This window comes from Mobula birostris, chromosome 6 (genome assembly GCF_030028105.1).
Source record: "Mobula birostris isolate sMobBir1 chromosome 6, sMobBir1.hap1, whole genome shotgun sequence".
Classification (NCBI taxonomy): domain Eukaryota; kingdom Metazoa; phylum Chordata; class Chondrichthyes; order Myliobatiformes; family Myliobatidae; genus Mobula; species Mobula birostris.
This window is the reverse complement of record NC_092375.1, coordinates 147161009-147188849: the sequence shown is the minus strand read 5'-3', so window position 1 is coordinate 147188849 and position 27841 is coordinate 147161009. Positions and strand designations below refer to the sequence as shown.

The 27841-nt window shown below is 40.4% G+C and overlaps 1 protein-coding gene across 2 annotated transcripts; it reads right to left on the bottom strand.

The window, feature by feature from the left end:
* Positions 1–27037, bottom strand: LOC140199451 (ETS translocation variant 5-like). Of its 2 annotated transcripts, XM_072261566.1 has the most exons (13): positions 26869–27034; positions 26270–26432; positions 26010–26097; positions 25873–25920; positions 25687–25740; positions 16223–16349; positions 14551–14832; positions 12008–12246; positions 10526–10594; positions 7529–7597; positions 6306–6475; positions 3022–3123; positions 1–1878 (listed from the first exon to the last, which is right to left on the bottom strand). In XM_072261566.1, exons 2-13 carry the CDS (start codon positions 26318–26320, stop codon positions 1660–1662), a joined length of 1518 nt encoding a protein of 505 aa, XP_072117667.1. In that variant the 5' UTR covers positions 26321–26432; positions 26869–27034; the 3' UTR covers positions 1–1659. The 2 variants fall into 2 exon arrangements, with proteins under 2 accessions (XP_072117667.1, XP_072117668.1); XM_072261567.1 differs by lacking the exon at positions 14551–14832 and having other exon boundaries at positions 26869–27037.
* Between the last annotated feature and the right edge of the window lie 804 nt (positions 27038–27841).

The following is a 27841-nucleotide window of genomic DNA, read 5'->3' as shown; positions in this document are numbered from 1 at the left end:
TGAGGCCAAGAAACACTTTATTGTACACAGAGAGATCAAACATTTATTTGGTGTACATGAGAGTTTTCCTTAAATGCGCAACTGGATTTGAAAATAAAGGTAAATTTGCTTGATGGTTATCAATGGACTTCGAGCAAACGATTCAAAAGTAAAAGCAAAACATTTGAACTCCCAAAATAAAATACAATCGAGACCTGGTGTAAAAATAATTTTGTTTCCAAAAAAAAAATATAGATCCTGGGGACTTTATACATAAAATGTCACAAACTGAAACAATGTGGATATGTTGCAATTATACAATTGCAGTATGCCATTGCAAGATACAATGAGCAGAAACAGTCATACCATTATTTCATTTCCAAAGATTAAACTGTAAAAGATATTCGGTGCAAAGCTTGAAGCAGGCGTGTATAACCTGCAGCTGAATGAACTGTTTTACACAGTAAGCCCTAACCCCCTGATTAAAGCAGTAACATCAAAATATTGGAACTCTAACCTTTAGAGTGCAGTGTCATTAACAAAAAGATTTTGTCTTGAGTATAAAGACAAAACAAATTACAAATTTAATAAATTTTTTTTGAAAATATTTTGAAAAATACCTGCAGATTTCTTCCCTTTTCCCTATCTTACCTTCTCACCCACTCTAAATGAAAATGATAGAATATTACGCAGGTAGAGCTGCTTATGGGGAGCATTGTATGTACAGATGTTATGCAATACAACTACATTCTCTAGAGTTAGATCAAGCCATCAAACATTTGATACTAGCTTTTTTTTCTTTTTTTTCTACAAAGATTAGATGCCGAAAGAGGAGGCAGGGCAGCAGAGATTGGGAATGTGAACACAGGTGGGGGGGGAAGAGAAAATATCAAATGCAGTTTTAAACTTGAATAAAGGCCTTTTTTTTCATTTGATAAATACAATGGGTTTTAAACATTTGGAAATTGCTACATTTACATGTGTAGTTTAGAAAAGGAGCAAGACACAAAAAAATGTTTACAAGGTGCCAAAGACTTCAGGTTTCAAAGATTTAGAACATCTAAGCATTTTAAAAAAACAAAATAAACTACAAGCTGTACTCTATTTAAGTCTCAGGTAGACAGGACTTTCGTCTTTAGCTATTTTAATACAGCACCAGTTTGTATCCAGTCCAGGGAACAGATCCACATGCTATAGTGCACACAGTTTCCTTTTCGCGTCTGACCCATGATACAACTGTGGGATTGTGCAAGTTGAAGCCCTTTAACATCAAAAAGGCAGCTGAAAGAACTGTGTTCTACACAAAGCAGATTGTCATTACAAACGCTAGCCACACGGTCTATCCAAGCTCTGTGAATGCCACACTGAACAATCACAAATGCCACACCTGAATGCATTTCTGATAGCAACACACAGCCTGGTTGCTAGGCTTCCCTCCCACCCCCCCTCCCAGTACCCACGGCTATCAAAGTGGAGGACTTAGGCAAATTAAGTCACACTTGTTAGTGCATCATCAGTGAAGCACGTGGCAGCTTCTTCAGTAGTGTGATGCTACCGTACAACTTTTGCATGTTCTGAAGAGCTGGATTCTTAATACAGCCAAGTGCAAAAGTACCACATAGGGTGCACTTTATCAGCTGGACGGTGATGCAGTCAGTCACAAGAGCTGCTGTGATTCAGTCAATATGCAAAGCCCTCTGAATACTGAAGATTGTTGCAGTGATCCACCTCCAGCAAGAAGGCTGCATTATCATCAAAATGTGTTAGAGGAACGGTATCCTCCTTAATGTGACAGTCGATTTCAGTCTTCAGAAAGGGACGCTGATTGTCTGGGAAGGCCATAGAGAAAAGTGCCTCGGGATCACACACAAACTTGTACACATACCGCTCCCCCGCAACCTGGATTGCAAAGAAACAGACACATTAAGTTATTCAACCAAACTAGAGATGGATTTATATCTATAATTCTAAATTAAAATGATTAAGCAGAAGACAAAATACTTTCAATATCCCAGTACAATGGAATCCATTAAAGGGTTTTTTTAAAAAAAATAATTAGACAAGATAGTGCCAGAATATAAAGAGTGAGCCTAGATCTTCTACCAACCAACCAACAAGCTCCTTGAAGTGGTTGGTCACCTGTCCTTGGAGCCCACTGCTACCTGGAGAAGGGTCCCCATGTAGAAATTTTCAAGAGACCACAGCCAATTTATTGGCAAAGCCTAGTAACTGTGCCACTCCAGTTAAAACCGCCAAGCCTCACTGCAGCATGTCAAAACATAAAGGAGACTGAATGTCTAAATTCCTGAGGAGGCAAAACTATTCAAAAGATGTTAAAGTTAAATTGAAACAAAATTAAGAACACTTAAAACAACTAAATACAGCTAAATGAATTTGGCTAACAAGAATGGAATTCCTTGTATTTCGATCGAAGACTGCCCCATCCCCTTAAAATGATTGCAATGGCTGTACTCGGCACAGTGGGCAAATTTCTTAGATTAAGTACAAGGAAATCTGTGGAATTAGTCCTACACATTTCACTACACATGGGGAGTCTGATGGAGAAGCAGTTGCCCCAGTGAAGACACTGTACCGTCATAAAGACAAAAGCCAGCATTTCAGAAGCTAGCTGGAGATTCCCAAGCAGAAAATCTATGTTTTGAAAACCTGAACACAGCTCAAGATCTGCATTTTGGACTAAAGCAGAATTCAAATGCAAACAGAGTTACAGAGGGGTTAAAATAAAGCATGGTAAAAATGAGTCCCTAGACACATGTACATAATGCCCAAATTAACAGCAGCTGGACTGCAGGTTTATTCACACAAAAAAATCCCAGAGTTCAGTTCCACTGAAAATACACTGACATTTAGTGTACGTGAAGAAGAACCATGTTCCACCCTTTTATTAACCATGCTGATTGGATAATAATTGTGCAGATCTGATACCACAGATGCTGCCACTTTTAGCAAGGCCTGCACAGGGACAGCAGATGCCCACGCGCAGGAAGTGCTGCTGTATTTTATAAATGCTGACCTCCTTACCTTTTGCATGATCCCCTTTTCATAATAATAGCGCAGTGAACGGCTCAATTTGTCATAGTTCATTGCAGGGCGGTTCTTCTGGATGCCCCAGCGGCGGGCGACCTGCGGCAGGACAGGGGAGGAGAGAAGAAAATCTGTTGATAATGCTTGTAGTTAAGGAAACAGGGCATATGAACTCTTAAAAGGAAGCAACGGGTAAAATGACCGCAAGATTGTGTTTATATGCTATTGATCTTTCTCTCATTAGTGCACATCTTAGCAAAGGCAGGAGTATGAATTTAGCAATCAATGGAAACCCCATAGGTCATTACTGTAACAGTAGCACTGCATCAGCTACTTACTAATGGGCTTGTTGATGTGATAGCATGATTTTAATGAGATTCTGGAGAGCATATAGCACTTATCTGCTCAGCTACCCTTCAACAAGGGTGACAATGGTAGCTCTTTTGCTTTCATGGAAATCCTTTCCAATATTTTGACCAAATTAATTGAGAGCACAAATACAAAATTGTGAAACACGACTGGAAGAAACAATGTAAATTTAAAAAAAAGAGTAACAAGTATTCTTAAAATTCAAGCAGCCTTTAGAGGTCCTAAAATTAGCACAGTGGCCATCAATTGTTGCAACTTAATGCAGGCTTCAATTCCCTTGGAGAGCTCCAAGTGATCAAATGAACAAGATGCATCCACCATGCATTTATCATAAGTGTACACAACAACCAAGGTTAGTTGTAATACTGCTTCCTTCATTTTAGCTCATGTCCTCTATAATTAGCACTGAACATTAGCTCATCATCTTCACCACCGACATACAAATCAGATAAAGAAGCTTTCAATTCAAATGAAATTTGGCCAGTGCCTAAGTGTCTTTCATTTCATGCATTTTTAAAGTCACAAGGCTGCTTCTTCAGTAACGTGAAGCTATGGTCTTCAGCCATGTTGTGTTGAAAACACAGGCATCCATAACCTTTACATCAATTGCATGATAGTCACTTAATACAGATCCTGCTGTTCTACAGCAGAATTATCCAGTTCCTGAAATGTTGATTTTGCTTTAAATCGTTCACTGTTATTGCAACAACAAAGGCCACTTTCACAGATCATGACCTCCTAACACTCCTTCCCATTTTTGGTGATAAAACCAAGTTGTAGACTGACGGAACAGTCTAATGTCCTGCACTCACATTTAAAGAGAAAAGGATTGGATTAAAAAAAATGTAGTGGGATATGCTGAGCTATACAATTTACTTCAAAGGAAGCTAAAACCATGTGATATTCTCTGGTAATAAAGGAGACAAAGTGCCCTATTCCAAGCATTGCATCAAGAGAGCTACCTTCCCTCCTACATTCTGGGCACTTGTGTTGTGTTTACATGTTAGCTGCATTGGTCTGCTTGGATTCCGCAGGACTCTAGGTTTGGAAACGGTTGTTATTGTCTTTAGGGTTACTGTTTCCCAAGTCAGAACATCAAGATATGGCAGTACTCGGTGTCTGACGCTAATTTTAATGGGAACCTTACATTTAAACATTACATTTTGAATATTCATGCCACTCAAAGGAAAAGCCCAGACTTTCTTGCTCGGGTCTGAATACAGTACATAGTCAAGTAATGAACAAGAACTGATTAAGTATAACAAATGATTTACATCAGTCTAATGTATAACAAAGCTATAACATGTTGATCACCAAAATTCACTCATATCCCTACTTTTCAGCAATCTCATTTTGTTTACAGCTGTTAGTAGTTCAGAAAAATGTCGTCAGTAAAACCTGTCCTCTACTCGAACAATGAGCAACTGTGCTACAGAAAACAGTCAAAGAGGAAATATTTTCTGAATGAGACTAGATCATTTTGCTATTTCATTCTTGAAATCACCTGTGGACTCCACAACCATTCCAGACTGTGCTCCTGCACAAATTAAGTCAGCAAATTAAAATGGCTGATGCCATCGCACACACCACCCACACAAATTTAAAAATACGACAAGCAGCTCTAGCAGACAAAGGTTTGTAAGAAGCCACTGCAGAGATGTGACTGCTCCTGTTACTGCTTCATTCATAATTTCTGCAGTGTCCCAGGCTTTTAATGAAGTTATTTGTCTTTAATGACAGGGTGTGGTCACAGATTCTCATTCATAAATGTGGTCACACCCCAGCAAAACAGATGAACAGTTTTATTAAGATCCTAGAGCAACAGAAACACTAGCATGTGAAAATATTAAAGCAGGCCCATCTCCTTGGTAACAGGGCTCCAGAGCATACTTGTTAGTCTTTCTGTTTTCCAGGAATATGTTCTAGAGCACCACAGAATCCGATTCCCAGGTAAAATGTACTGTTTCCGGGTAACACTAATTCATGGGGGGGGGGGTGGAATTCTGGTTTAGTTCTGTGAAATCACAATGGAGAGAGAGGGCTGATTCAGGGTTACATAAAAGAAGTAGAGTTAAAAACAGACCGTGTTCTTCGAATAGTTACTTTGTGCTGTTGCCTTCAGCTGTATGACTGATAAAAATCTAGCAGGGAATAAGTTCAACACAGATCATTTTCTTCAAATAATGCTTTTGAAGGAACATAATAATTAGATGAACTATTCCAGAGATAAAATCAATTTGCTTGCTCCTCTCATTCATATATAAGTTTATCTTTATGTTCCTTTTGGCATAGGAAGCTGCTATGCAAGCTCTCACTGCGATGCCATCAATCACTTCTCTAACCTGATCACACTTGCTCCTAACGCCCACCAGCCACCTACAACTGGGTGAGTTGTGGTTGTCAATCAGCCTTCCAACCACCATGTTTTGGGAACGTGGGAGAAAACAGGAGTGGCCAGGAGAAACGGAGAGATAGGAAAACACCACACAGTAAGCACCTGGATCACCGAGGCCACAAAGCAGCCTGCAGAGCTACTGTGCCACAACTTCTCTCAAGGACAAAAATAAATCATAGCAATGTTAAAAAAAAAGTTGTGGAATGGTTAAACTCCACAAGGAGGAGAAAATTTGTACACCAGACTGTGAGTTGTACCCTTTCTCTGTAATAGTATAGTCTAAATGTTTAAGAGCACCATCAGCAAACAAAAGCCAGCAGAAGGTGGACAAAATAAGGATTAAATGTTAAGGAATGTCTATAAGGAGGATTATTTGAGATGCAGGGGCTTAAGGATAGAATTCCAGTGATCAGATCCTAGGCAATTGAAAGCAGGTCTGCCAATAGTGGAGCAGTGAAAATCCAGGGTGTGCAAGATGCCAGAGCATGCAAAGCTCACTAAAAAGTGGAGTACAAACCTCCTCGGGCTCAATTAACTTGAATTCCATGCCTCTGCCTGTCCATGCGATGAAGTGGGAATTTGATGGATCATCCAGCAGCGTTACTAGGAACTGCCACAGCTGTAAAGAACCACGTCGTTGGTAGGGCAGATTTTCTCTGTACACTGGGGATTCTTGTTTGACTTTATCTGTTAAACACACCAAAAGTGAGAAGCTGGTTGCCATTTTCTTGAATCATTTCCCATTCTTTAACAGAATGGGTAGTCACACTGAATTAAACCACTTCCAAAAATAAAATCTTGCCTTATATAAATCTGCCCAACAGAGGGGTTAGAACTTTGTATATTTTATATTGGCAAAGAACGTCTGTAGAGATTTAATTTTTCCACATGTTCAGCTCCTTCAAGAGCAAACAAAAATTCCATTGAGAGGAACAAGTCACTTGAAAAAACATGAGAGAGGCCCACATTGAACATGATTGGCTCAAACTCAGTTCCTGGTGCACTCTGTAAGCAATTATGAATGACTCAATGTTATCCCTTTCAACAAAAATATTCACTAACAGGGCACTGACCTTGTTGCACAATGCCAGTGTGAATAGAAGGATCCCAATCCTTCTGGTGTGTATTTTTGGTTAACATGAAACAATGACGATCTTTACATAATTGCTGAATCAGTATTATTCGTCTTATTAAAGTGATCATCAACCCAAATGACTTGACTCAATCTGATGGTAGTTGTAAAATCAAAACAAAACTTCAAGTCTTGGTTATGAGCCCAATAATGTTAAAAGCAAATCTTAGGTATTTATTAGCAAAGGGCGTCTTAACAGAATGGACTGCATCTTGAAAGATATGGCTCATATTTCCCCTCCAGTAAAGAAATGGGACTCACAGGAGTCTGCCATTCCCAAGGGCAATCTGCTACTGAGTCATTTTGCATGCATCTATATAGGTAAAGTGACTAGACGAGGGGATGATAGTGTAAAATCTATCCACATGCTAAATCTGGTTTATGCCAAACACGAGGAATTTCCAGCTGAATGGTACCAAGAAGCAGGGCTCGAGTGATGCCCTTCTACGCCATCGGTTGCGTCCTATCAATGTCCCAGTTGAGATCAACCAAGTAAAAACAGAGACACCAAAGTCAAAACTGATGCTTTCTATACTGAAACGCTGAAGAATGTCTTTCCAATCAACCTTAACCAGATCTGAGATATGTTAAGTATGTATATAACTTACTGTCAATCCTATCTGGTACCACGCATGTATCGTCATAGTACATTCGGGGATCCTTTTCATAAGGAAAACCTGGGAAAAGGAAAAAGATACAGATTGTCAAATCAGTTAGAAATTAATTTTCATTGGCAATCTACTTGTCTAGTTTGCTTTTATAAAGCAAATACTGCCTTTGTAGGAATCTTATAGTGTGTGTAGTGACAGAGTGCAATGGGATACCATATTGTACAAGCATTCTCCAGAACATCTGACAAATTTAGAGATAGGTGTAAGGGAGGAAAACGTAGATAAATGAAAAATACTGGGGGTTTTGAAAAGTAAATAGTAAGGGTGTTAATAGAGTGAAGACTAACGTTTATATGTGCTGGAGAAAACTGGACCATCAGGCGTAACAAAAATCCCATTAAAGTGACATCAAGTCTGTGAACTTCATGGTGGCCTTTATTTTAATTAACATAAAGCACTAAAAGAAATGGTGTTGGGATGAGTTCTTGTGCAATGCAATAAAATGCTCCTCTCAAGTTGGCAACCTACTCCTGCACTTTTAATTTCTTCTGATTATATTCTACAATATAACCTTGGGTAGACCTTCAGTGTTGCTTAGCATTCTAAATCGGATAGCCGAAAGATAAATCCCAGTGACATGGTCACATTATTATTCCACTTAGTAACCAGAGGAATAACTTGAGATCACTGCATCAATCCTATTGGTCCCAGATGGAAGAATTTATTGATTTGTGATTTTACCTTCCAAGGGCATGGAAGAGAGAGGGATTTAAAAAGCCACAGCGTTTCTAATGAACAACTATCCTTGTGTTATATGTTATTGAATGTTATACTTTAACACTGAAGGCGTTTACCATATTTCCTTGTGTCTATTCTGCCCAATGAGCAACGCTGCCCAAAAGCCTTCCATTCAATCCCATGTCCCTACTGATTTACCTTTAACCTATCCTCTCTCAAACACCCACTAACCCCCTCCCTGATTCTCTTACCGCTGATCTACACTAGGAGTATTTTACAGTAACCGATTAACCTACAGATCTCTGGGATGTGGGAGCACCCAGGGGGAAATCCATACAAGCACATACAAGCACCAGACTTGGAGCAGCAGTGATCAGGACTGAGCCTGGGTTAACGGATCAGTGCAACAGCAGCACTTCCTGATGTACTACGGTGCCAGTGGAAACTTGTGATTATCCAGGAGAAGTGGTAATTAGCTCTTGTGCACGAGTGGCACGTTGGAGCAGCAGTCATTGCTTTTTCCAGTGATCCAGCTTTAACCCCGTGAATGTACACATTTCCTCCAAGTGCTCCCGCTTCCCCTGTACATACAAAGGTATATTCATTTGCTACTGCAAGATGCCCCTTGTGCAGGTGAGTGGGAGGAAAATTATGGAGTAGATGGGCATGCGAGAGAATAGGGTCCATGGAAATAAGTGTTGGTGGGGGGGGGGGGTTCATCTTTGGGAATGCTCCAACAGCTAGCATAGGTTCAATGGGCCGAATGTCTTCCTTCTAGATGTTATCAATGAATAAAAGTACATATAACTCAGTGCCAATTAAAATGCACACACAGACACAAAGAAAGGCAGCCTGAATTTTACATTGAGGTTTTCGGCAATCTTGTATTTTTCTAAATATGTAACTGAGCAATACTTCGTCAGAAGGCTGAGGTACAGTTGCAACAGATGCATCAGCCACAGCAGATAACATTGCTTGGTAGAAAGCATACGAGGAGAAACAGGAACAAGCAGCTAACCAACAGCTGCCTGAGATCTTTGTAGATCCGTTAAACCCTGATGGTTCCAAAATAATTTTATTTTTACACCTGCATTTTTCAATCAGATAAGTTTCAGCAAGTTAAATTGAAGAAACATTGTTCAGCTTGCCAGTAAACACTGTCTTCAAAAAGCATCTGAAAAGTACAATCTATATTTAATTTTTTTGTAAAGTAACAGGTATAAAAATTTATGGCTGGGTACTTGCTGCAAGTTGTTCCTCATTTTCCATGGTAACTTCAGCTCAAGGAGCTCTTTAAACAAAATTCCCACCAGCTACTTGACGAAATAGAATGGGAGTTGTACTGAAGAGCATATCAGCCTATGGAGGGGCTTACAGTTTTGCCTCAGTTCTGGATTCTGTTTCTTTTAAAAACCCATCACTCAAATGTCTTCCTTACCCACGCTTTGCTGAGGTGGTTCGAAAGATCAGAGTAGCCAGCCATAACTATTCAAGGTAGCAGGAAAAAAATACTTTGATGCCCTTCTTTGTGATGAAAACATTGGAATCTGTTCTATGTACAGGATTCATATCCTATTTAAATCAATGGTCTTAATAAATTCTATTTGTACATCCTCTGCACAGATTCATAAAGGGCATAGATAGGACAAATGTACATGATCTTTCTCCCCAGGGAAGGGCTAAAATCCAGAAGGCATAGGTTAAAGGCAAGAGGTGAAAGACTCGATAGGCAGCTTCTCCACGTAGAGTGGATTACGTATGTGGATTGAGCTGTCAGAAAAAGCTGTTGAGGATGGTACAATAACATTGAATAGTCATTTGGCTTAGTACATTGATAGGTGGGGTTTAGAGGGAATGTGAGCCAAATGGGACTAGTTTCGTGGGTACCATGGTCCGCATGAATGAGTTGGGCCAGAGGATCTAACTAAAATACCAACTTTGAAATTCCAAACTATGCTTTAGCTATTAAAACCAGACCGTGAGACAAATTTGTTTCTAGATTCCTCGGGTGATTGTGGCATTGCACATCAGCTGGGTTTCCATATCCCTCAGCACAACATTGGCAAAAGTAAATAACAGCAAATGCTGGGAAATTGAAATGAAAACAGTCAGCAGATCAGGCAGCGTCTGTGGAGAGGGAAACAGGTTTTCCGGTTCAATGACCTTTGGTTGGAGCTTGGAAAGTTGTTTCTGACAGCATAGGTTGTTTGCTTTTATTGCATTAGACAGTAGAATGGAGAAATCAGTGCCACTTACCCTCCTGGTTGGTGGGTGCAGTGTAATAGCTTCCTCCCGTCAGATACGAGGATTGGCAGTTAGGCACTTCTAAACAGAAATATTAATCAAAACAAAAGGATTTTCAGATGGAGGCCAGAACATTACTAGACCGCAACAACAGTTTATTTAAATGCAAGGATTATAATCCATGGAAAATTTCAGGGCAAACAACATAGAATAATAGCTCATACATTAGGACACATGAAAGTTACATTGAAAATCGTCCGCAACAGGAAAACGCAACTTAAATGACCTTTAAGGGACAATAAAAACAGGTATTGGCCCTGTAATCATTGTAAGGTCTTTGACAGAAAGCAGATGGGAGAGTGGAATGCACACCTCACTAATAACCTACCCCATTTGTGAAATGCTGATTCTTGCCTCTATCCATGGTGAAGTCCTAAAGAGCACTCACGGCCAATTACAATTGTTTAACCCACGTTTCCTTTGAAATGTAGGTCAGATTGGCATGAAAAGACTGACCATCAAGAGATCTTTGCCATCTCTGACCCGTTGAGATCCATGTGACCCACAACATTTTGCACTGGAAAAGCAGATGAGCCAGACAGTGTATTGAATTAAACTCAGGTTTTTAGCGGAGAGGGGAAGTCTAATTATCTCCAGTGCTGAGTCAAGCACGTTTACACCTGAAGTTTGGTCAGCTGTGTCACAGAACAAACTGCAAGGTGCGGCCATTGGGCTGACTGAACTTTGCTTCTTGGTTGTTGTCAGTTTTAAGTAGGATCTCTCTGCCGGTCTGACAAACGGACCAATGATCTTTAACTGGTGATTAGAGACATAAGATGCAGGAAACCTTGACCTACATTTTAAAAATTTGTTCTGTTAAACCCTTAGTCATTGGTAAATGTTGTCCTTTAGATTTAAATCTTAACCATCTGCTTGGCTTTACAGCAGATCCCCAATCACCGCCTCCTATTAGGTTTTAGTATTAATAGGCCTAAGCTGATTAGAAGATTTTACAGTTACGTCACCGAGCATCAAATTAATAACACCCTTGAAGAAAGAGTTTGGCAAGCCACATATAAAAGCATGATCCTTTAAATATCCAAGCTAAGCTTGGATGCTTTTTCCCCTTAAAAAACGAAAGGATCCACCAAGCAGAGGGCAAATCATCTATCTGAGAAATCAATACAGAGTAATTATTCTAAATAGTAGATGGTGTGATGGTTTCCTTTATCTCCCATGTCTGTCAAGCTACCTACATAAATTTAAATTGTGAAATGTCAACCAAGGCCCATCGCCATGGTAACAAATCTCTCATCTTGCCAATTTCAAAAGATAACAAAAGGCCATGCAAAATAATCTAGGGTAGGAAGAAGGCCCAGGTTTGTTCCTTCAAACGATCAGCACACAATTATTAGCCAACCAGTGGAGAATGGATTACTCAGAATGGAGCCACAGATCAGAACGCTTCAGTACTCGCACAAGAAGAGAACCTACCTGAGTCATAGCAGTAGTCTCTTGGTTCTTGCTTAATCCCAAGAGGGGGTTGGAAATTCTGCCTGCTGGGACCACTGACATGATCGTAATGTGAGTCGTGGTACTCCTGCTTGAAGGTCTGAAGGGATGGTGAAGGCATGGGCTCTGACAGTTGTCGCTGATAAACTTGCCGACTGTCGTTGGGGACTCCTGACTGATGCGGATATGGGTGGCATGGCTCGGACATCTGTCGCTGGAACCTTTGATGACGAGAAGCAAAACTAGATATATTTGGTTGCCTCTCACAGCACAAACATTATCACCAGATATAAAATATTGAATGAGAATTATATATGCCAGAAAATAAAATGCCAGTTGTACATGCACCCCGTCATACACAATTATTTAAATTGGCTTGTTTTGTTGTTGAGTTGTTAAGTCGAGTACGACTCTTCGTGACCCCATGGACCATAGGGTCCATAGGGTTTTCATGGCAAGATACGGAAGTAGATTGTCAGGCCTTTCTTTCACGCAGATACTGCCAATGCCCAGGCTGGGACCCGGCCGGGTTTGAACATCTGCCTTGAAGTCCAGCACTGACGCCACCACCCCACCAGCCTGCCCAGTAAATTGACTACAAAAGTTTTACTTTGGTACATGCCATCTAGGTTGTATGATTGCCATATCAGAATTGGCAAAAAATTGCTGACATCAAATTTACATGCAAATTTACAGACAACTATCTGGAAGTCAAACTATATGAACCTCTAATCCTTAGCAAATAATTATACAAGGTCATCTTTAACCTTCTTGTCTGGTTAGATATGTGGGACTATGTCATGATTTTTTTTAAAGAATCGTTTATTTAGTAAAAGGCTGTGCATTAGGAAAAGTGAACATCTGAACAGCCTGAACAGAATGTACAGGCTAAATTATTATAGAAGAGGATTATCACACTAAAGGAATGTTGCTTTGGCTTTATCATTACTTCCCTTTTGGAAGATTTGTCAGCACAATTCCAAAATAGAACTCTTGAGAATCATTTAGCACCTTGAAAGGCGATCCCACATAGATCAGCTCTCTGCAAATCACCCAGGTCCTCGGGACCACTTTCCATGTAAAATGATCCTTCACAGCTGATCGCATTCAGATTAGTCCCATTTCCACTTTGCATCAACCTGCCTGCCAAACTGTAATCTATAGCTCTGCTGGTATGCCTCCATCGGAACAAACACTTCCAGATGGTCTCCAGCCAGCGTCCCGCACATACCAGTTGGCAGAGGTGAAAACCAAGAGCTGTGGGAAGCACAAAGGCAGTTGCCGTCAAGGGAGCTGCCACTGCCCAAAATACCATCTTTCTGAAATCCTTTGAGATTTCAGAAGCATGACAGAACTTTTATTTATTCTGCCAAGGCTCCTAAAATACCTCCAGGATAACATGGCAATGCAGAGATGGAGGGCTTAACCTTTAGAATAAAATTTCTCTCCTCTCTGCAGAATGGTGCGTCTAATATTTATGACAATAGCTCGGATTTTGACCGAGTTTGTTAGGGGGAGGCAGTTATAAGGATATTTCTCCTCACTGGGGGACTTGAGAACCTTGAGACATCATCTCAAAAAAAACGACCCAACCACTTAAGACTGAGATTTGAAGTCATTTCTTTTCTAAGAGGATTGTGATTCTGTGAAATTCTCTACCACAGAGAGCAGAGGATACTGAGCCACTGGGTATGTTCAACCCTGGGCTGTTGGACTATAGGTTTTGAAGTGGGGGGGGGGGAGAGAAGAGAAGAAAGTTGGGGAGGAAATGGTGGCAAGGCCAAAGGTCAAATCAGTCATGATGATGTTGAATGGTGAACGAGGCTTGAGAGGACACATGGCCTAGTGCTGCTTCTCTTTCTTACTTAATAATTGAACACAAGACAGTGTATTTGTTGTCTTTCTCTGGTAAACTAAAGCCAATGTGCTGTGAAATCAAGAAGAGAAGCTTTTCCTGCTAAAATGTTCCCTTCCTCTGCTAATTCTTTGACTCCTCGTAACGCCTCAGCTGGTGTACCATTGCTACAGAACTCTTCAGTCAAACTGCTAAACCTTATAAACACCTAAGCAGGCTGCATGTTTGGCTCACCGCAAGGATCTACTGCACATAGAGAAGTCCAGTTCATTTCCTCCCCAGCAACCCGCAAAACTCAATGGTCTAAATGGCCTAACTCTGCTCCCAAGTCTTATAACCTTAAAACACTGGAGGAACTCAGCATGTCAGGCAGCTTTTAAGGAGAGAAATGGAAGTCGACTGCCTGTTGCTCCAGATTCCAGCATCAGCGATCTCTTGTGTCTCCCTTGCTTTCCTCTCTAGTTCAGGGGAACAAACACCAACTGTGACATCCTCACAATTGCCTGAATTCAGCACAGACAGCAGAAAGCCCACCCTGGAGGAACAAAACTGATGTGAAAGAATAAATTCTGGGAAAGGAAACGGGGCAGATCCTGCAGACTACAAGCTTCTCTCACTAAACTCCTTCACTTGCATGACAAGACAGCAAAGTGATTTGTCACTCACTTACCTGTGCTCTGGAGCGTACTGGGACTCGGGCAAGGTCTGGGGCATCTGGAGTGGGGGGTGAGGTGCCTGAGGTACTGCGAAGCTTTGCTGCTGCGGCGGCGGTGGTGGCGGAACAGTCGCAGGGGGTGCAGCCTGCACTGGGGACGAAGTGGGGCCATGGGTTGGCGGTGGCACTGCAGCAGGAGTGAGGTGAGGCAGAGGGGAGTTCTGATGACCTGGAGAGATGGGGGTGGCTGGTGGAGATAATGGCTTGAACCCAGCGAGGGGCTTCCTGTCGTAGGCACTGCAAATAAAAACCAAAAGGCAAGGAAGATTCAGACACTTTGCTGGTGATGCACTTAGCAAGTCCGTGGCTCACACCGTTGTTAGCAAATCAGCACCATAAGTAGGTGTTAACGGTGTGAGGATCACACTGTCCCTCCAACAGCTCTCCACTCCCCAGCACAGAATTCCCGAGCAACACACAGAAAAGTGCTGGAGGAACTCGGCATTTCCAGCACCTGCAGAATCTCTCGTGTTACAGAGTTCCTTTATCACCTTTCCAAAAGATGCCGAGTCCTGATTTTCACAAAAGCAAAGGCCAGATTTGTAAGCTTCAGTATCTGGGCAGCGCAGTGCGGCAACAGGAAGAGCAGCAGGTGGGTTCAATCCTGACCTCCTGCGGGGTTGCCTATTCTCCCTGTGGCCAGGCGAGCTTCCCCTGAGCACTCGCTTCTGTGCATGCGTGCCCACGCAAGACACATGAAAGGGTGGTAGAGTTTGTGCTGCTGCCTGACAAACCGGGCAAACCCAGGTTCAGTTCTGGCCTGGGGCTACTGTTTGTGTGGGGTTTGCACATTCTTCATGACCATGAGGGCTCCTGCTACATACTACTGCTCCCCCTCATGTCCTGAGTTTACATTCAACTAGATCTGTGATTACCATACTATATGGAACAAGAGTATACTGCTAAGGTTCTTCAGAATCCTGCTTAAGGGTCTTGGCCCCAAACATCGACTGCTTATTCTTTTCCATAGATGCTGCCTGGCCTGCTGAGTTCCTTAGGCATTTTGTGTGTGTTGCTTGGATTTCCAGCATCTGCAGATTTTCTCTTGTTTGAGGTTCATCAGAATATCCCATTCAATGGTAAATCCTGGATGCTACTATTTGTGATGATTGTCAGGAACATTTAAAAACTGCAAAAAAGTCATAAAACTGTATTGAAGCCTGCATTGGACAAGAGATTTTTTAAAAAATGCTTCTATAAACTACTTACATGTTACCTAAAAAGAAGGCAACGTCATCATTGTGAGAAGTAAATACCGTTTCGTCAACTGCTGAAACAAGTGCCAACAATGGGGAAAGAAACACAGAAATGGAATAAAGATGGTGGGAGGATTAGCTCTGTCAAGAGTTATGACACAACCAAGAGCAGTTAAGTAATAAAGCCAAATAACGGGACAAGAGACCAGGAAAATGAAGTCTAAGCTGACAGGAGCAAAAGAACTGACTTTTGCCACTACCGCACTAACCACTAAAGCACCTTTGATGCGCTCAGAGGCTCCCAGTAAGAATGTAAAATGTTAACTAACTCTGTGCAAATCTTCACTGCCAATGGTTTAGCTGTGAAGCACAGTCACTGTCATCATGCAGACAGGAGGGCTGTCCAAAACTAAGAATAAGTCATTGCGTACCTGTAACTGTAGAGGCAATTTTCTCCATAGCCGGAACTGAGACTCTGCTTGTGACGGCAGGACACTTCCGTATTCGGGCTCTGAGTTTCGCGCTTGATCTTTGCCGGGGAAGGTCCATGAAATACCACTGAAATAAAATAAGTTCACTTTGTAACTCTAGCCGTAGACAGTGACAGATGCAAAACTAAGATAGCCAATGACAAGCACGTACTAACTAGCATTTGATCGGGCGTTAAGGGGGCAAGCATAATTGTCCGGATGCAAGTGCGTGAGTGGGGGAAGCTGAAACAGATCCATTCCTCTTTATCAAAGTGTCAGCTTTAACGTAGATTAATGAAGAATGACTGGTAAAGCATTGGGAATGAACTGATGATGGATGTCCTCATATCTTACAGACACACATAATCTAGAAAAAGATGCTTCATTTGCCAATTTGCAATGTTTCACAACAACGGTTTTAAGAATGACCTACACTCCCTTAAAAGTCAATAAAAATACATACTCTTTGTGCAGATCAGCTGTCAGGTTTTACTTTGATATCAACTCATTAAAAACTCACCAAGAGCGAAAGTGCATGTGTGCAGATATGAATTCTCACACAGCGGTGCAACAGAATCATTGAGCTAACAGGTGTGTTCCAAACCTCGAAATTTACTGTGAGGAAACATTCTTACAGAGACAGTGAATGGTTTACAGATGGAGGCCAGACATTGGCCCTTACATCTTGTGAGAAAGTTAAAGACCTTACAAAGATTGAATTTCACTTCACAAGGAGAGATTCCAATCCTTGAAAGAATGTAGATCTTCTTGAAAACAGAACAGCCCAACTCCAGGGTTACTCTGACGTAACCCAGTTTACTTCATTAAGTAAGGCCCAGGATTAAAATGTAACCATTAAAGTATTTGTAGACAGTGCACTTTATCCCAGTCATTATTTTTGCTAAGTGAAAACAGCAAATGCTAGAAATTCTCAGCCAGCCAACTGAAACATTAACTCTGTTTCTCATTTCACAGTTCCTGCTCGACATGTGTATTTCCAGCATTTCTGCTTCCATTTCAGACCTCTAGAATCTGCAGTAGTTTGCTTTTATTCCTTAATGCCCACATCCTGGTTGTAGTCAAAGTTCAGTGGCAGATAATAGTTACCTTTGTTAAGGACGTGCCTTTTCTGAACCATGCAGGCAAAACAGATTTTCAACACCTGTAACAAAGGCTGCTCAGTTTTACGACCTGTACTTTATACAGTGCCTTTAATATTTAGCCCATGTACCATCACATATTTTCTTAGCAATTCCCATATAATGTTGCAATTAACTATGAAAAATGAGGAACTAGCAAGTTTTCCACATTTTTTTTTTAAGATTTTGCTTTTCCAAAAGAACCTATCATTTATCTCTTCCCTACTGTCAGCAGTTGTATCATTTTACAAAATCACCACTCAGCACTGAACACACGTCAATTGTTATCCCCATAGCTGCAGTCTAAGGTTAAATGATCCAGGATGAAAATGGTGCACAGCTGCAAAATGGTGGCAGCTGCAAATCACCAGAACAGTCTAACAATGGTTACATATTTTATGCACGTGACATTTCAAAACAGATGCACGGTGGAGAAAGACTTGCATTTATATAGTATCTTCCAATGCTTCAGGGCATCCCAATGCAATTTAGTGCTAAAAAGTACTTCTGTACTGTGGTCACAGTGTTAATTAGAAAACCATACTAGAAAGTATCAGGACATTTATACAGTACTCATGCAAGAAAGACACCATCTCTGTCAGGACAACACTGGAATATCAGTTTACGTTCATGTTGCTCCGTTCTCTCAAATGGAACTTGGAACAAATTAATCACTGAGTTAGGTCCAGGAGTGCTAACAACTGAGCAACAGTGGCATTTAAAATTTTTGAATAATGAGATTCTATAGGGTTTTTAAAAAATAGATTTCATTAATACCTAAATGCACACACTTCAGGGTACAGAGGACTACAAGCTGTGACCAGCTCATCTCCCCGTGAATAATCCCTTGAACAGAGGAAAGACAATATTAATACCATTAGAAGACATCACCTCACCTGACCTGATGGCAGGTGGGTGGCTGAAGGTGTCCTAATAAACTTGGCGACACAGGAGGAAATTCAATAGATTCCACAGCCAAATCTTTACAGAAGACAACTCCTGAAGTCATGTTAAGAGCATGAAGAGAATTCCTAATGTTGTGAATTTTAGTACAGAACCACTGAGATACAATCAGAACCAAAGATCACTTAGGCACTTCCACGTGAACCCAGTGAACAAACTACATGAAAGGTGGTGCCCTGGGTTAATTGCTTCCATCCATCTTTCCCAAGAGAATGATGCAACAGATCACTAGAGATGACTTGCCCACTGTTGAATAATCTGATAAACTGCACAAACGCAGCTGGCAGCTGACCGAAGGAATTCAACTATGCAAATAAAAAAATGCTTACAATAACTGGACAAAAACGATAATCCTCCTTGTAGTTACAAAGGCAAGTTTTAAAAAATCATCTTTATGCTTGCCAGTTGAGGAAAATTGCAAAGTGCCATTTAACAGGACAAAAGTGCTGCATTTGGTGGAAATCAAACCAAATGTTCCTTACAGATCTCCCATTTTCTTTTAAAGTTGTTTTCCTGCTTGAGGACATTATTTTCTGGTGGTCAGCTGGGACAGTAAACCAGGAGAAAGAGGAGAGTCAATGGATCCTTTAATGTGCTAATTATCTCTGCAGTCTGCAAGGATCAAACTGCTGTTCCAAGTCTTTCATGTTTTGCCGACTTTTAGTCATCACGGATAGTCAAGGTCAACACTGGACCTTTATTCTGCAGTTGTAGTGGGTGGTTTGACATTTGTGGAATAATCTGTTGTCAGGCAACAACAAATTTCAGTGCCACGGTCATCAACAACACCAAAGCCAAATGAGTGCTTACATTTTGTGCTCCATATTGTCTTTACACCCAGCAAAGCATCACATGGTAGTAAATTAAATATTACAGGACACGTTTCACATAAAGTTCAAGATTTGTTCTTAATTAACTACAAGTAATATGTGGAGCATTATTTGATATTTTAAAGCAATAATGCCATCTTTGAATTAGTAAAACTAAGAAACATTTTAAGAATAATCAGCAGTCTCTGTGCCAGAGGAGACATCAGCATTGGTGGCTTGAGAAGTTCTAAAGAGTTTTAATGATTTGCTTTTTTTGTCACATGTACAGTGAAATGCATCGCTTGTGTCAAATCAACAAGGATTGTACGGGGAACCCACAAGTGTAACCATGCTTCCAACCTAGCATGACCACAACTTACTAACCCTACCCATACGTCTTTAGAAAGTGGGAAGAAACAGGAGCACCTGGAGGAAACCTATGCAGTCACAGGGAGAACGTACAAACTCCTTACAGGTAGCAGCGGTAATTAAACCCATATCGGTGTTCGCTGGCACTGTAAAGTGTTGAGCTAACCACTACCGCGCTGTCCCATCTAACAGGGGAAGATCATTAGAAATGGGGCTGAGTTTGAGAGAGATGTAGATAGCTGCGGACCTAACAACTGAAGCCACATCACCAATAGTGGTGTGAAGGGACAGGGCAACAAAGGGCAAGAGTCTATAGTTCAAATACATGGACAATTGTGGCACCTTGAAGACACTACAGAGATGGCGAGTGGAGAGGTGAAGAGAAGAATTTGAACTGCAGATGAAAACTTTAAAGACAGCAAGAACAGGGGTAGCATGATGATGCAGCTGTCTCACTGCTCCACTAACCAAGTTTTCTACCCTAAGACTGGGTACTAACTACGTGGAGTTTGCATATTCTTTATGTGTCCACGCGTGCTTCCTCAAATTGCTTCACTTCCCTCATATCCCAAAAGCCATACAATATTGGAGCAGAATTAGGCTATTTGGCCCATCGAGTCTGCTCCATCATATGGTTGGTAGCCACAAAATTGTTCCTAGTGTGCAGATGAATGGTGGAATCTGCAGAGTTGATGAGAAAGTGGGAGAATAAAATGGAATCACTATAGGATTAAATGTTTAATAGTTGACACAGATTCAGTGGGCAGAAGGGGTTCTTTCTCTGCTATCCAACTCTATAGAGATTGAACAGGACTCAAATTCATAGAAAGTAGAGATGGGAGTCGGGGAGCACTGGAATGTGCCAGTGTACAGATGAATGGCGATTTCAGTTGCATGAGGTTGGTGGTATGGTTGATGATGGCAGTGCTAACAGGACTGAAAGCAGATAAGCAAAAGTAACCAAATACCTGACTCAATCCATGATAGATCTCTAATGGAGAAGCATTTACAATCAGTGATAAAACTGGGGTTCCTTCCCTGTGTTTTAAATGTGAGTGCACAATGATATTTTAAAAATCCACTTTGCATTTAAATATGTGTTGTTTTGTTTATAGACACATAGTTCAAAGGAAATGATTTTATTAAATCAACACTGCACTTTCTGGAATGGCTTTTACTGGGCACTAGCTTGGATTTTAAAAAAACTGTTTTTTCTGTTGCATGTTTAAAGGGAACTCAGCAACCAAAATCTCTCATTTGCACTCACTGGCGCACTCAAAGGCAATTACACGACACGATACAGGTTCTCACCAGTTGATTTTTTTTCCAGTTTATTTAGAGATACAGCGTGGAATAGACCTATCTGGCCCCTTGAGCCATATAGTTTAGTAACACCCAACAACCCTGATTTATCACTAACCTAATCACGGGACAATTCACAATGACCAATTATCCTATCCGGTCTGTCTTTGGACTGTGGGAGGAAACCAGAGGACCCGGAGAAATTACACGCATCCCACAGAGAGGACACGTTCCTGTAGTCAAGTGTGATCAGTGAAAATCTGACTCAATTCATTCACCAAAATTTCAATTGTAAACCCTAGTTAAGTAGTGAGATTTAACATTGTGTAATTTAATTTTCTTTAGACTTATACCGCAACCAGCTCTGCAAAAGTAAAGCAGCATATTTCTATTTTACTGATTAGCAGATAGAGTGCTGGAGTAAAAGCTCTTCAGGGATGAACTGTAAATAAGTGCCAAAGGAATTCAATATGTGGTGATCATTAAAAAAAATGAGGACACTACAGTTACACAACATGAAAATCTAGTTTTGTTGATGGTGGTCATGACATCAACAACTTTATTACAAGATTTATACAGATATTATTAATACTGCATGGATATGCTTAATATACAATGGCTTTAAGTTACAGCTAGAGTCAATTAGAATATATTTTCTGAGTTTAAAAGAAAATTAATTTCTTCCCTAATCAAGTGTGTTGTTCCAACCATACCACATAATCAAAGAATCACTGAACTAGTTAGAGATGGCTATCTCACTAGCCACAATACGTACAGAAAATTACTCTCAAGGTTAATTTTTCTTCTCCATCTTACATGTTGGCAAAATTCAACGTCAGTAACCTTTACTCCACACCTCTAGTACAGATCACCAGGGTAGAGGAGAGGCTAGCACAAAAATTCAACAGAGCGAGGATTATGTGAATTAAGATAGTCTTTCTTTAATCTGCCTCTCGTGGCAGAATCCCAGTGCACACACTTTGATAATGAATTTCTTTTGAACTTTGAACATGAGAGTCATGATGCGTTGAACCAACTGTCCGCTCATAAACGCAAAAGCAGCAGCAACTAAACTTCTCACTGCCGTACTGGCACTTCCTCAACATTGATTTAGTATAATCCATAACTCACAGTTAAAGGCAAGAACAAAAAGGCATACCTGTTGTGCACCATCTCTCCCAGGTACTTTGTACTGGAGGTTCATTTCCCAGGGTATGTCTTTTACGCTGGGGATATTGATGGGGATGCACTATGCTAGATGAGTTTTTTGTGAACCCCATAAAAATGTTATGTGTATCAACAGCTGAGGTTACATTGGCATGAGATGTCACATTACAGGGATGGCAGTATCTCCGCCATAAAATACTGCACTCAATAGAACAGGTCCAATTACACTGAATTTGAATTTGCTGCAGTGTGCCAAAGAATCATTATAGCCACATATGTTCCAAGTACATCTCTCTGCTCCTGAGGGAAATCAGAGGACTTTAAGGCAAACAGCAGACTGACTTGCCACATCACCACCACAACAGAAAACAATTTTGGAAAGAAGACTGAAGACACTACAGGAAGCCAATAACTTCAGTGAAATCTCTATAGTTACAAAGATAATTCAGTAACAAACAATAATGCAAAGCAGAATTCAGCCTTCAACATTAGTCTATGTTCTTACAATATAATGTTTTCTAGAAAAGCTCTTCAAAAAGGCAGGCCTAATCTAATTTAAAATTTGTTTTTAAGATGTTTTCCTGATAAGGAATTGTTTGATGACTGTCTCCCTTAACCATCAAATGGTAAATTCTAGGTTGTTGATCACTTAGTCTGATCAGAAAAATAATTATTTACAATGTTGATCTTTTAAATTGATTTCATATCCTATTACAATCAAGGACAGTTTTGTATGTTTCATTAAGCATAATTAAAGTGGCAAGTCATGTGTTGTACCAGAAATAGCAACCCGCGTTACTAGCTCGGTTTAAGTTGACACTCATTTGACTTCCTACAAAAACCATTAGGACTGACATCTGAGAGTGAGGAATGAGGAAGACAAATGCCTTCAGCAAAGAGAATTCTATATAAAACTCTGACTCAATTTAGCAGGAGATCATTGCCTTTTCAATTAAAACATCATTGTTACTAAGGATAAATTTTGCTTCAACACCAGAAGAAATGAATTTTATTTAAATACTATCCACTGCTGGACAGTACAGAAAGAGACTTTGCCTAGGGTAGTATTTTTATTTTGGCACTTAAGCCAATTTTCAGTGAGAAATAGAAGCGAGCAGGCAACTTTAGCAGTGGGGTGAGAGAAAATAATACAGCATTTGTCGAGGCCGTGGAAGTCAGTAAAAGTAGACAAGACAAACATTACACAATTCCCAGATTTCACAGAAAGTCTCAATTTTTGTATGTCTTTAGGAGAAAATCACTGCAGGTTGAACTAATTTGTGGACCAGTTCTCCATTCTCCCCACCCCCATCCTGATTATTCCTAGAGAATTACCCCTCCTTCCTCAATTCCCATCTGTAACTCCTTTCCTGTCTTGTCACTATGCTAACAGCAATTCCCCACCCACTCATTATTCTGCAAGGCACCTTCATGAATGTACTGGAAGGTGACTTTGCACTTGACCACGTGGTAGAGCAAGTGCAGCATGGACGGGAAATTCCACAAGGATTCAATAATACACACTGATGTGCTGGACCCAAAGAGTGCATGAAGAGCAGACTCGCACAAGCCAGCTTGCCAGCTATCCCAATATTTTACAATGAAGGTTCCCAAGTGAAGCACATTTGCTGTTGGGAACCTCTCCAATCAATGCCTCATTTTTAAATGCCCATACTGTGTACTTAAATCATACTTAATATTCGGGTTTAACATAAAGCAAAATCAAACACAATTAATTAAAATTCTACTTTAAAGTGTTGCTAAATAGGTCAAACAAAGGAAAGCATAGTGAAGAAATGCTAGAGTACAAATGGTGAACAACTCTTCTTGCTTTTGAAATGATCAGAATTGACTAAAGAGTTAGGGTAGCAGAAATAAAATTCAATACTATTGCACAAAGCAGTAGTGTACAGCATAAGGAGCTTCACTGGCTATACACATGCTTTGAGATTAGGAAAAATGCTTCAAAAGTACAAATCTTTCACTTACTATCACTGCTCTGTCCCAGTAAACTTCACCACAACAAAGGACATTTTTTTTTAAAGTGCATTGGTAGCTTTCCATGTGCAGAAAAAATCAAAATGACTAATGCTATCTAAAGCTGGTAACAGATGGCCAAGTTTCAGTTATACTGTTTTTTAAAAAATCAGTCAGATCATTATATAACCGTAGAGCCAAAATCTGTAACAGACCTGATTAAGGTCTTTGTGGCGCAAATAACATTGGGATGGAATAAACTGCCGTTCGTGGTTAGCTCATGTCAAAAGTCTGACCAGGAGTTAAATGCCAAATAGTCACAGGAACCATAAATCAGAATGGACATAACCCAGGACTACTGGCTTGGTGCCAATTCCTCCTCCCCATCCAATATCAAACCAGTCACATGACCTTTAGTGGAGTCTACAATTTCCCATGTGGCCAGAGTAGCCAAGAATAAATGGACTAAAAGGAAAACAACAAATCCCATTCCTATTTTCCATTCAGTTCTATTTATATAATCTTTGTCAATGAAGCAACTCGTAGAATGTAGGCAAAGAATCCCATCCAAATCCACAGCCTCTTTTGGCAGTCCTAACAAACTGCGACCATCAAGGTAAAACACTCTGAAGTGAGCGATCTGTTATGTGTCAGTACATGGACTTAGACAAAAAAATGTTAAAATGCTAAATTTAGAAGTTGCATCAAATTGAAAAAAAAATTCTTCCAGTGAAGAAGCCTGTCTTTGTTAGATTCAGCAAAAAAAAGTTTCATTTTCCAGGAATGTGAATTTTGATGGTCAATTTGAAAGTCAAGTTGTACAGCAAAGATTCATTTCCTATAACTTCATACATTTGCTCTACTAATTTTATTACGAATATAACTTATAGTAATTTGTAATGTCTGCCCCATACTGCTGTCACAGAACAACTAATTTCACGACTTCTGTCTATAACAATAAATACCGAATTATGACCTAAACCTGATTCTTCAAAGTCTATTCCCTGCACTTTCTCTGTGATGGGAAGCTTAGATGCACACTGACCTTGAAAACCTACAATTAACCAGTTACACCCCCCCCCCCCCGGCCCCAGGAACAGTCACTCCAAACGTACTCCACTCTGATGATCTTCTGCCCCAGGTGATAAACACTCGGAAAATGCCCGTTTGTACTATTATCCAAACATAAGCAGCTTTAAGGAGACTATTTACTATTACTAAATACATTATTATTTACGAGCGTTAAATTGCAAGATTGAAAAAAAAATTAGAAATTAATATATTTGAGAGCTCCTTTGCCCTAGTAATATCATTTCATCAAAAGCTTCTGGTGCAGCCAAAGATGAGCCAAGATTAGCGCCACCTCCCCAAGTAATTTGCATCTCAACAGGATCCCGAACACAGGAGGGATACAAACATAAATGGTAATCGTTAAAACAGAAAATAACGTAAATTTTTTATTCAGTATTTGATGTTACAGTTAATTTAAATACAGACAGGTAGTTTTCCCAGGCCGGGGTCGGCGCACAGGGCTGCACTTTGCCTGGATATTTAAAATTAATCGTCAGCCTTCCCGTGAAATCTCAGAGAATTGTCAACTCTTCGGCACAGATATGTATTAAATACAGCATTTTCCGGCCTGGTTATTCTTTCCACTAAAATAGCCACTATCTTAAAACAGCAAAAGAGATATACTTACAATTAACCGATTGGAAGTCTGGTACAAACTGCTCATCATCTTCGGGAACCTGAGCTGCGCAAAGAAAGAGAAAAACAATCACGTTCGCTTGAAATAGTTCACTGTTCTATTTTACTCAGCAAAGCGCTTAGCTGTCTAGCATAAACGTGCAATTACTGTGATCTGAGATGGGTGATTTATACATACCTTCTGCTAGCCATGTTTCTTGCAACTGGCTTAAATCTTGGAAAAGTTCTGGGGAAGCGAAACAAATCACAAGCATAAACAAGACAAGTCTGTGCGATTGGTTCTACAATCCGCAGTAAATCCAGAACAGTTATTACCTTCCGAATCGTGGGCAAGGTCAGTCTCCACTAATTTCCTCTTTCTCTCGTTTATTTGTCGCCCACGAAGTTCTTCCCCGCGAGTTTTCTGTGAAAATCAAATAAACTCACATAGAAAATCGAGCAAAGAAGCGCAAATTTTACAGTAACACCCGTCCCCTATTTAATGCACAAATCGATCCAACTTTGTTCATATTTAAGAATGAATTCTGAAAATAGTTGCCTTAAAAAAATAAAGTGGGAATAAATGGTTTACTTACCGGTATATTGTGCACCATAAAAGGAACTTGCTGATCGTAAAATCCGTCCATTTTGTAGCTGATCTTCTATTATAAGTCGACCTACAATCCTTTAACATGGACTCGCAGAGCACAGTCGAGATTTTTTTTCAGGTTGTTTTGTTTCGCTCTTTCTCCACAGCTCCTAAGAGACGACAGAGCAAAAATTATGAATGGGGCAGGCAGGCTGGCTGGCGTCAGGTATGAGCGTAACGGGATCCGAGCGCCCCATTCACAAAAAACACACACACGCAGCTGAGCCCCACCGCCCACCGCCTCCCACACAGCAAACAACAACTCGCATTGAGTTTAAAGGCCGCTGGAAAAGCAATCGCCCCAAGCTCCAGAGATTGTCTGCAAAAAAAAAATCGGCCTCACAGACGGCGGAACAGTTTTTTTACCAATTGCAGAGACGTATTCAAGAAAAATGGCGAACATTTTTCTAGCCAAGCTCTCGTTAGTATCTATCTTTAGCAGTAAAATGCAACACTTTCATTCCCTTTCTAAGTCTTACGCGCATTAAAAAAAAAACAAACTTTATTCGAAATGATATTGTAGACTCGGATATATTTTCTGCTTACCTGTGAAATTATTTGTACTGTATTTAAAAATTACTTTTTAAAAATACACCATCTTTAAAAAATAAAAACACCACACATTCAGACTCACGAGTCGCCGTCAGAAAAAAAAGTTGAATGGGTTTTTTTGCTCAGTTTAAGTGAACGCGATTTCTTTTCCCCAGAGGCAACTCGGGCTCGCGCATCTCGCCTGCGCACTGACTGGACAGATCGCACGCTTGTCACAAAGCGAAGCATTTCATTGGTCAGCGTTGAAGGGACATGTGAACCAATTGCTCAATAGCAAAAGGAAACTTCTAAAGCCTATTGGTCAAAAACGGATGGTGCCTCGACAAGCGCAAAAATAACTTCCATAAACCAATCAGAAAACTGGGCGTGTCTTTGATTGATAACTGGCCTGTTGATGGGTTTCATTCACGAAAATTTGGTCAGGGCTGAGTAACTGCGCCATTGAAGGATTGGAGATCACAATAGCAACTCGATGTATCTTGATCCCATGCAAGGTCACCACAGCATTAAAAGCATATAGAACAGATTAATCAAAGCTTAATCAGTTGTGCTGTAAAATTAGACACCGTTTTATTCATACTTTTTGAGTAGGATCTGGTCTTTTATTATACTTTTAAAAATGCGCATCTCGGAAAATCATTCGGCTAAACGCACATTGCATTGTTAAATGTCAGAGGAAATTTGTTTTTTAAAAGTAGAAGAATGTACATGAACAAAGGATATTTATTCTACTTTGGCAATTTTGGAAGATTGTTTTTAAAAATCAACAGTATTTTGTTTAAAAGTATTAAATAGCCTGTAGATTTTTTTTGTCTGCTGATTCAACGCTCTGCATGCACCACATATAGGTCGTTTGAAAATAAAACCATTCTTGGCAGAAAGTTTGGAAACATATTTTCAGGTGCTGGCCATTTAAGGGCTTCCAGTGCACACGGATTGGGCAGCCTCAGCCTTAGGCTCCCGGGCG

Excerpts from the sequence above, each read along its gene's own strand:
- LOC140199451 (XM_072261566.1), bottom strand. The coding sequence starts at position 26,320 with ATGGACGGATTTTACGATCAGCAAGTTCCTTTTATGGTGCACAATATA. Across the intron at positions 25,741-25,872 it reads AGAAACATGGCTAGCAGAAG|CTCAGGTTCCCGAAGATGAT; the intron begins GTATGTATAAAT and ends TTCTTTGCGCAG. Across the intron at positions 10,595-12,007 it reads AGACTACTGCTATGACTCAG|AAGTGCCTAACTGCCAATCC; the intron begins GTAGGTTCTCTT and ends ATTTCTGTTTAG.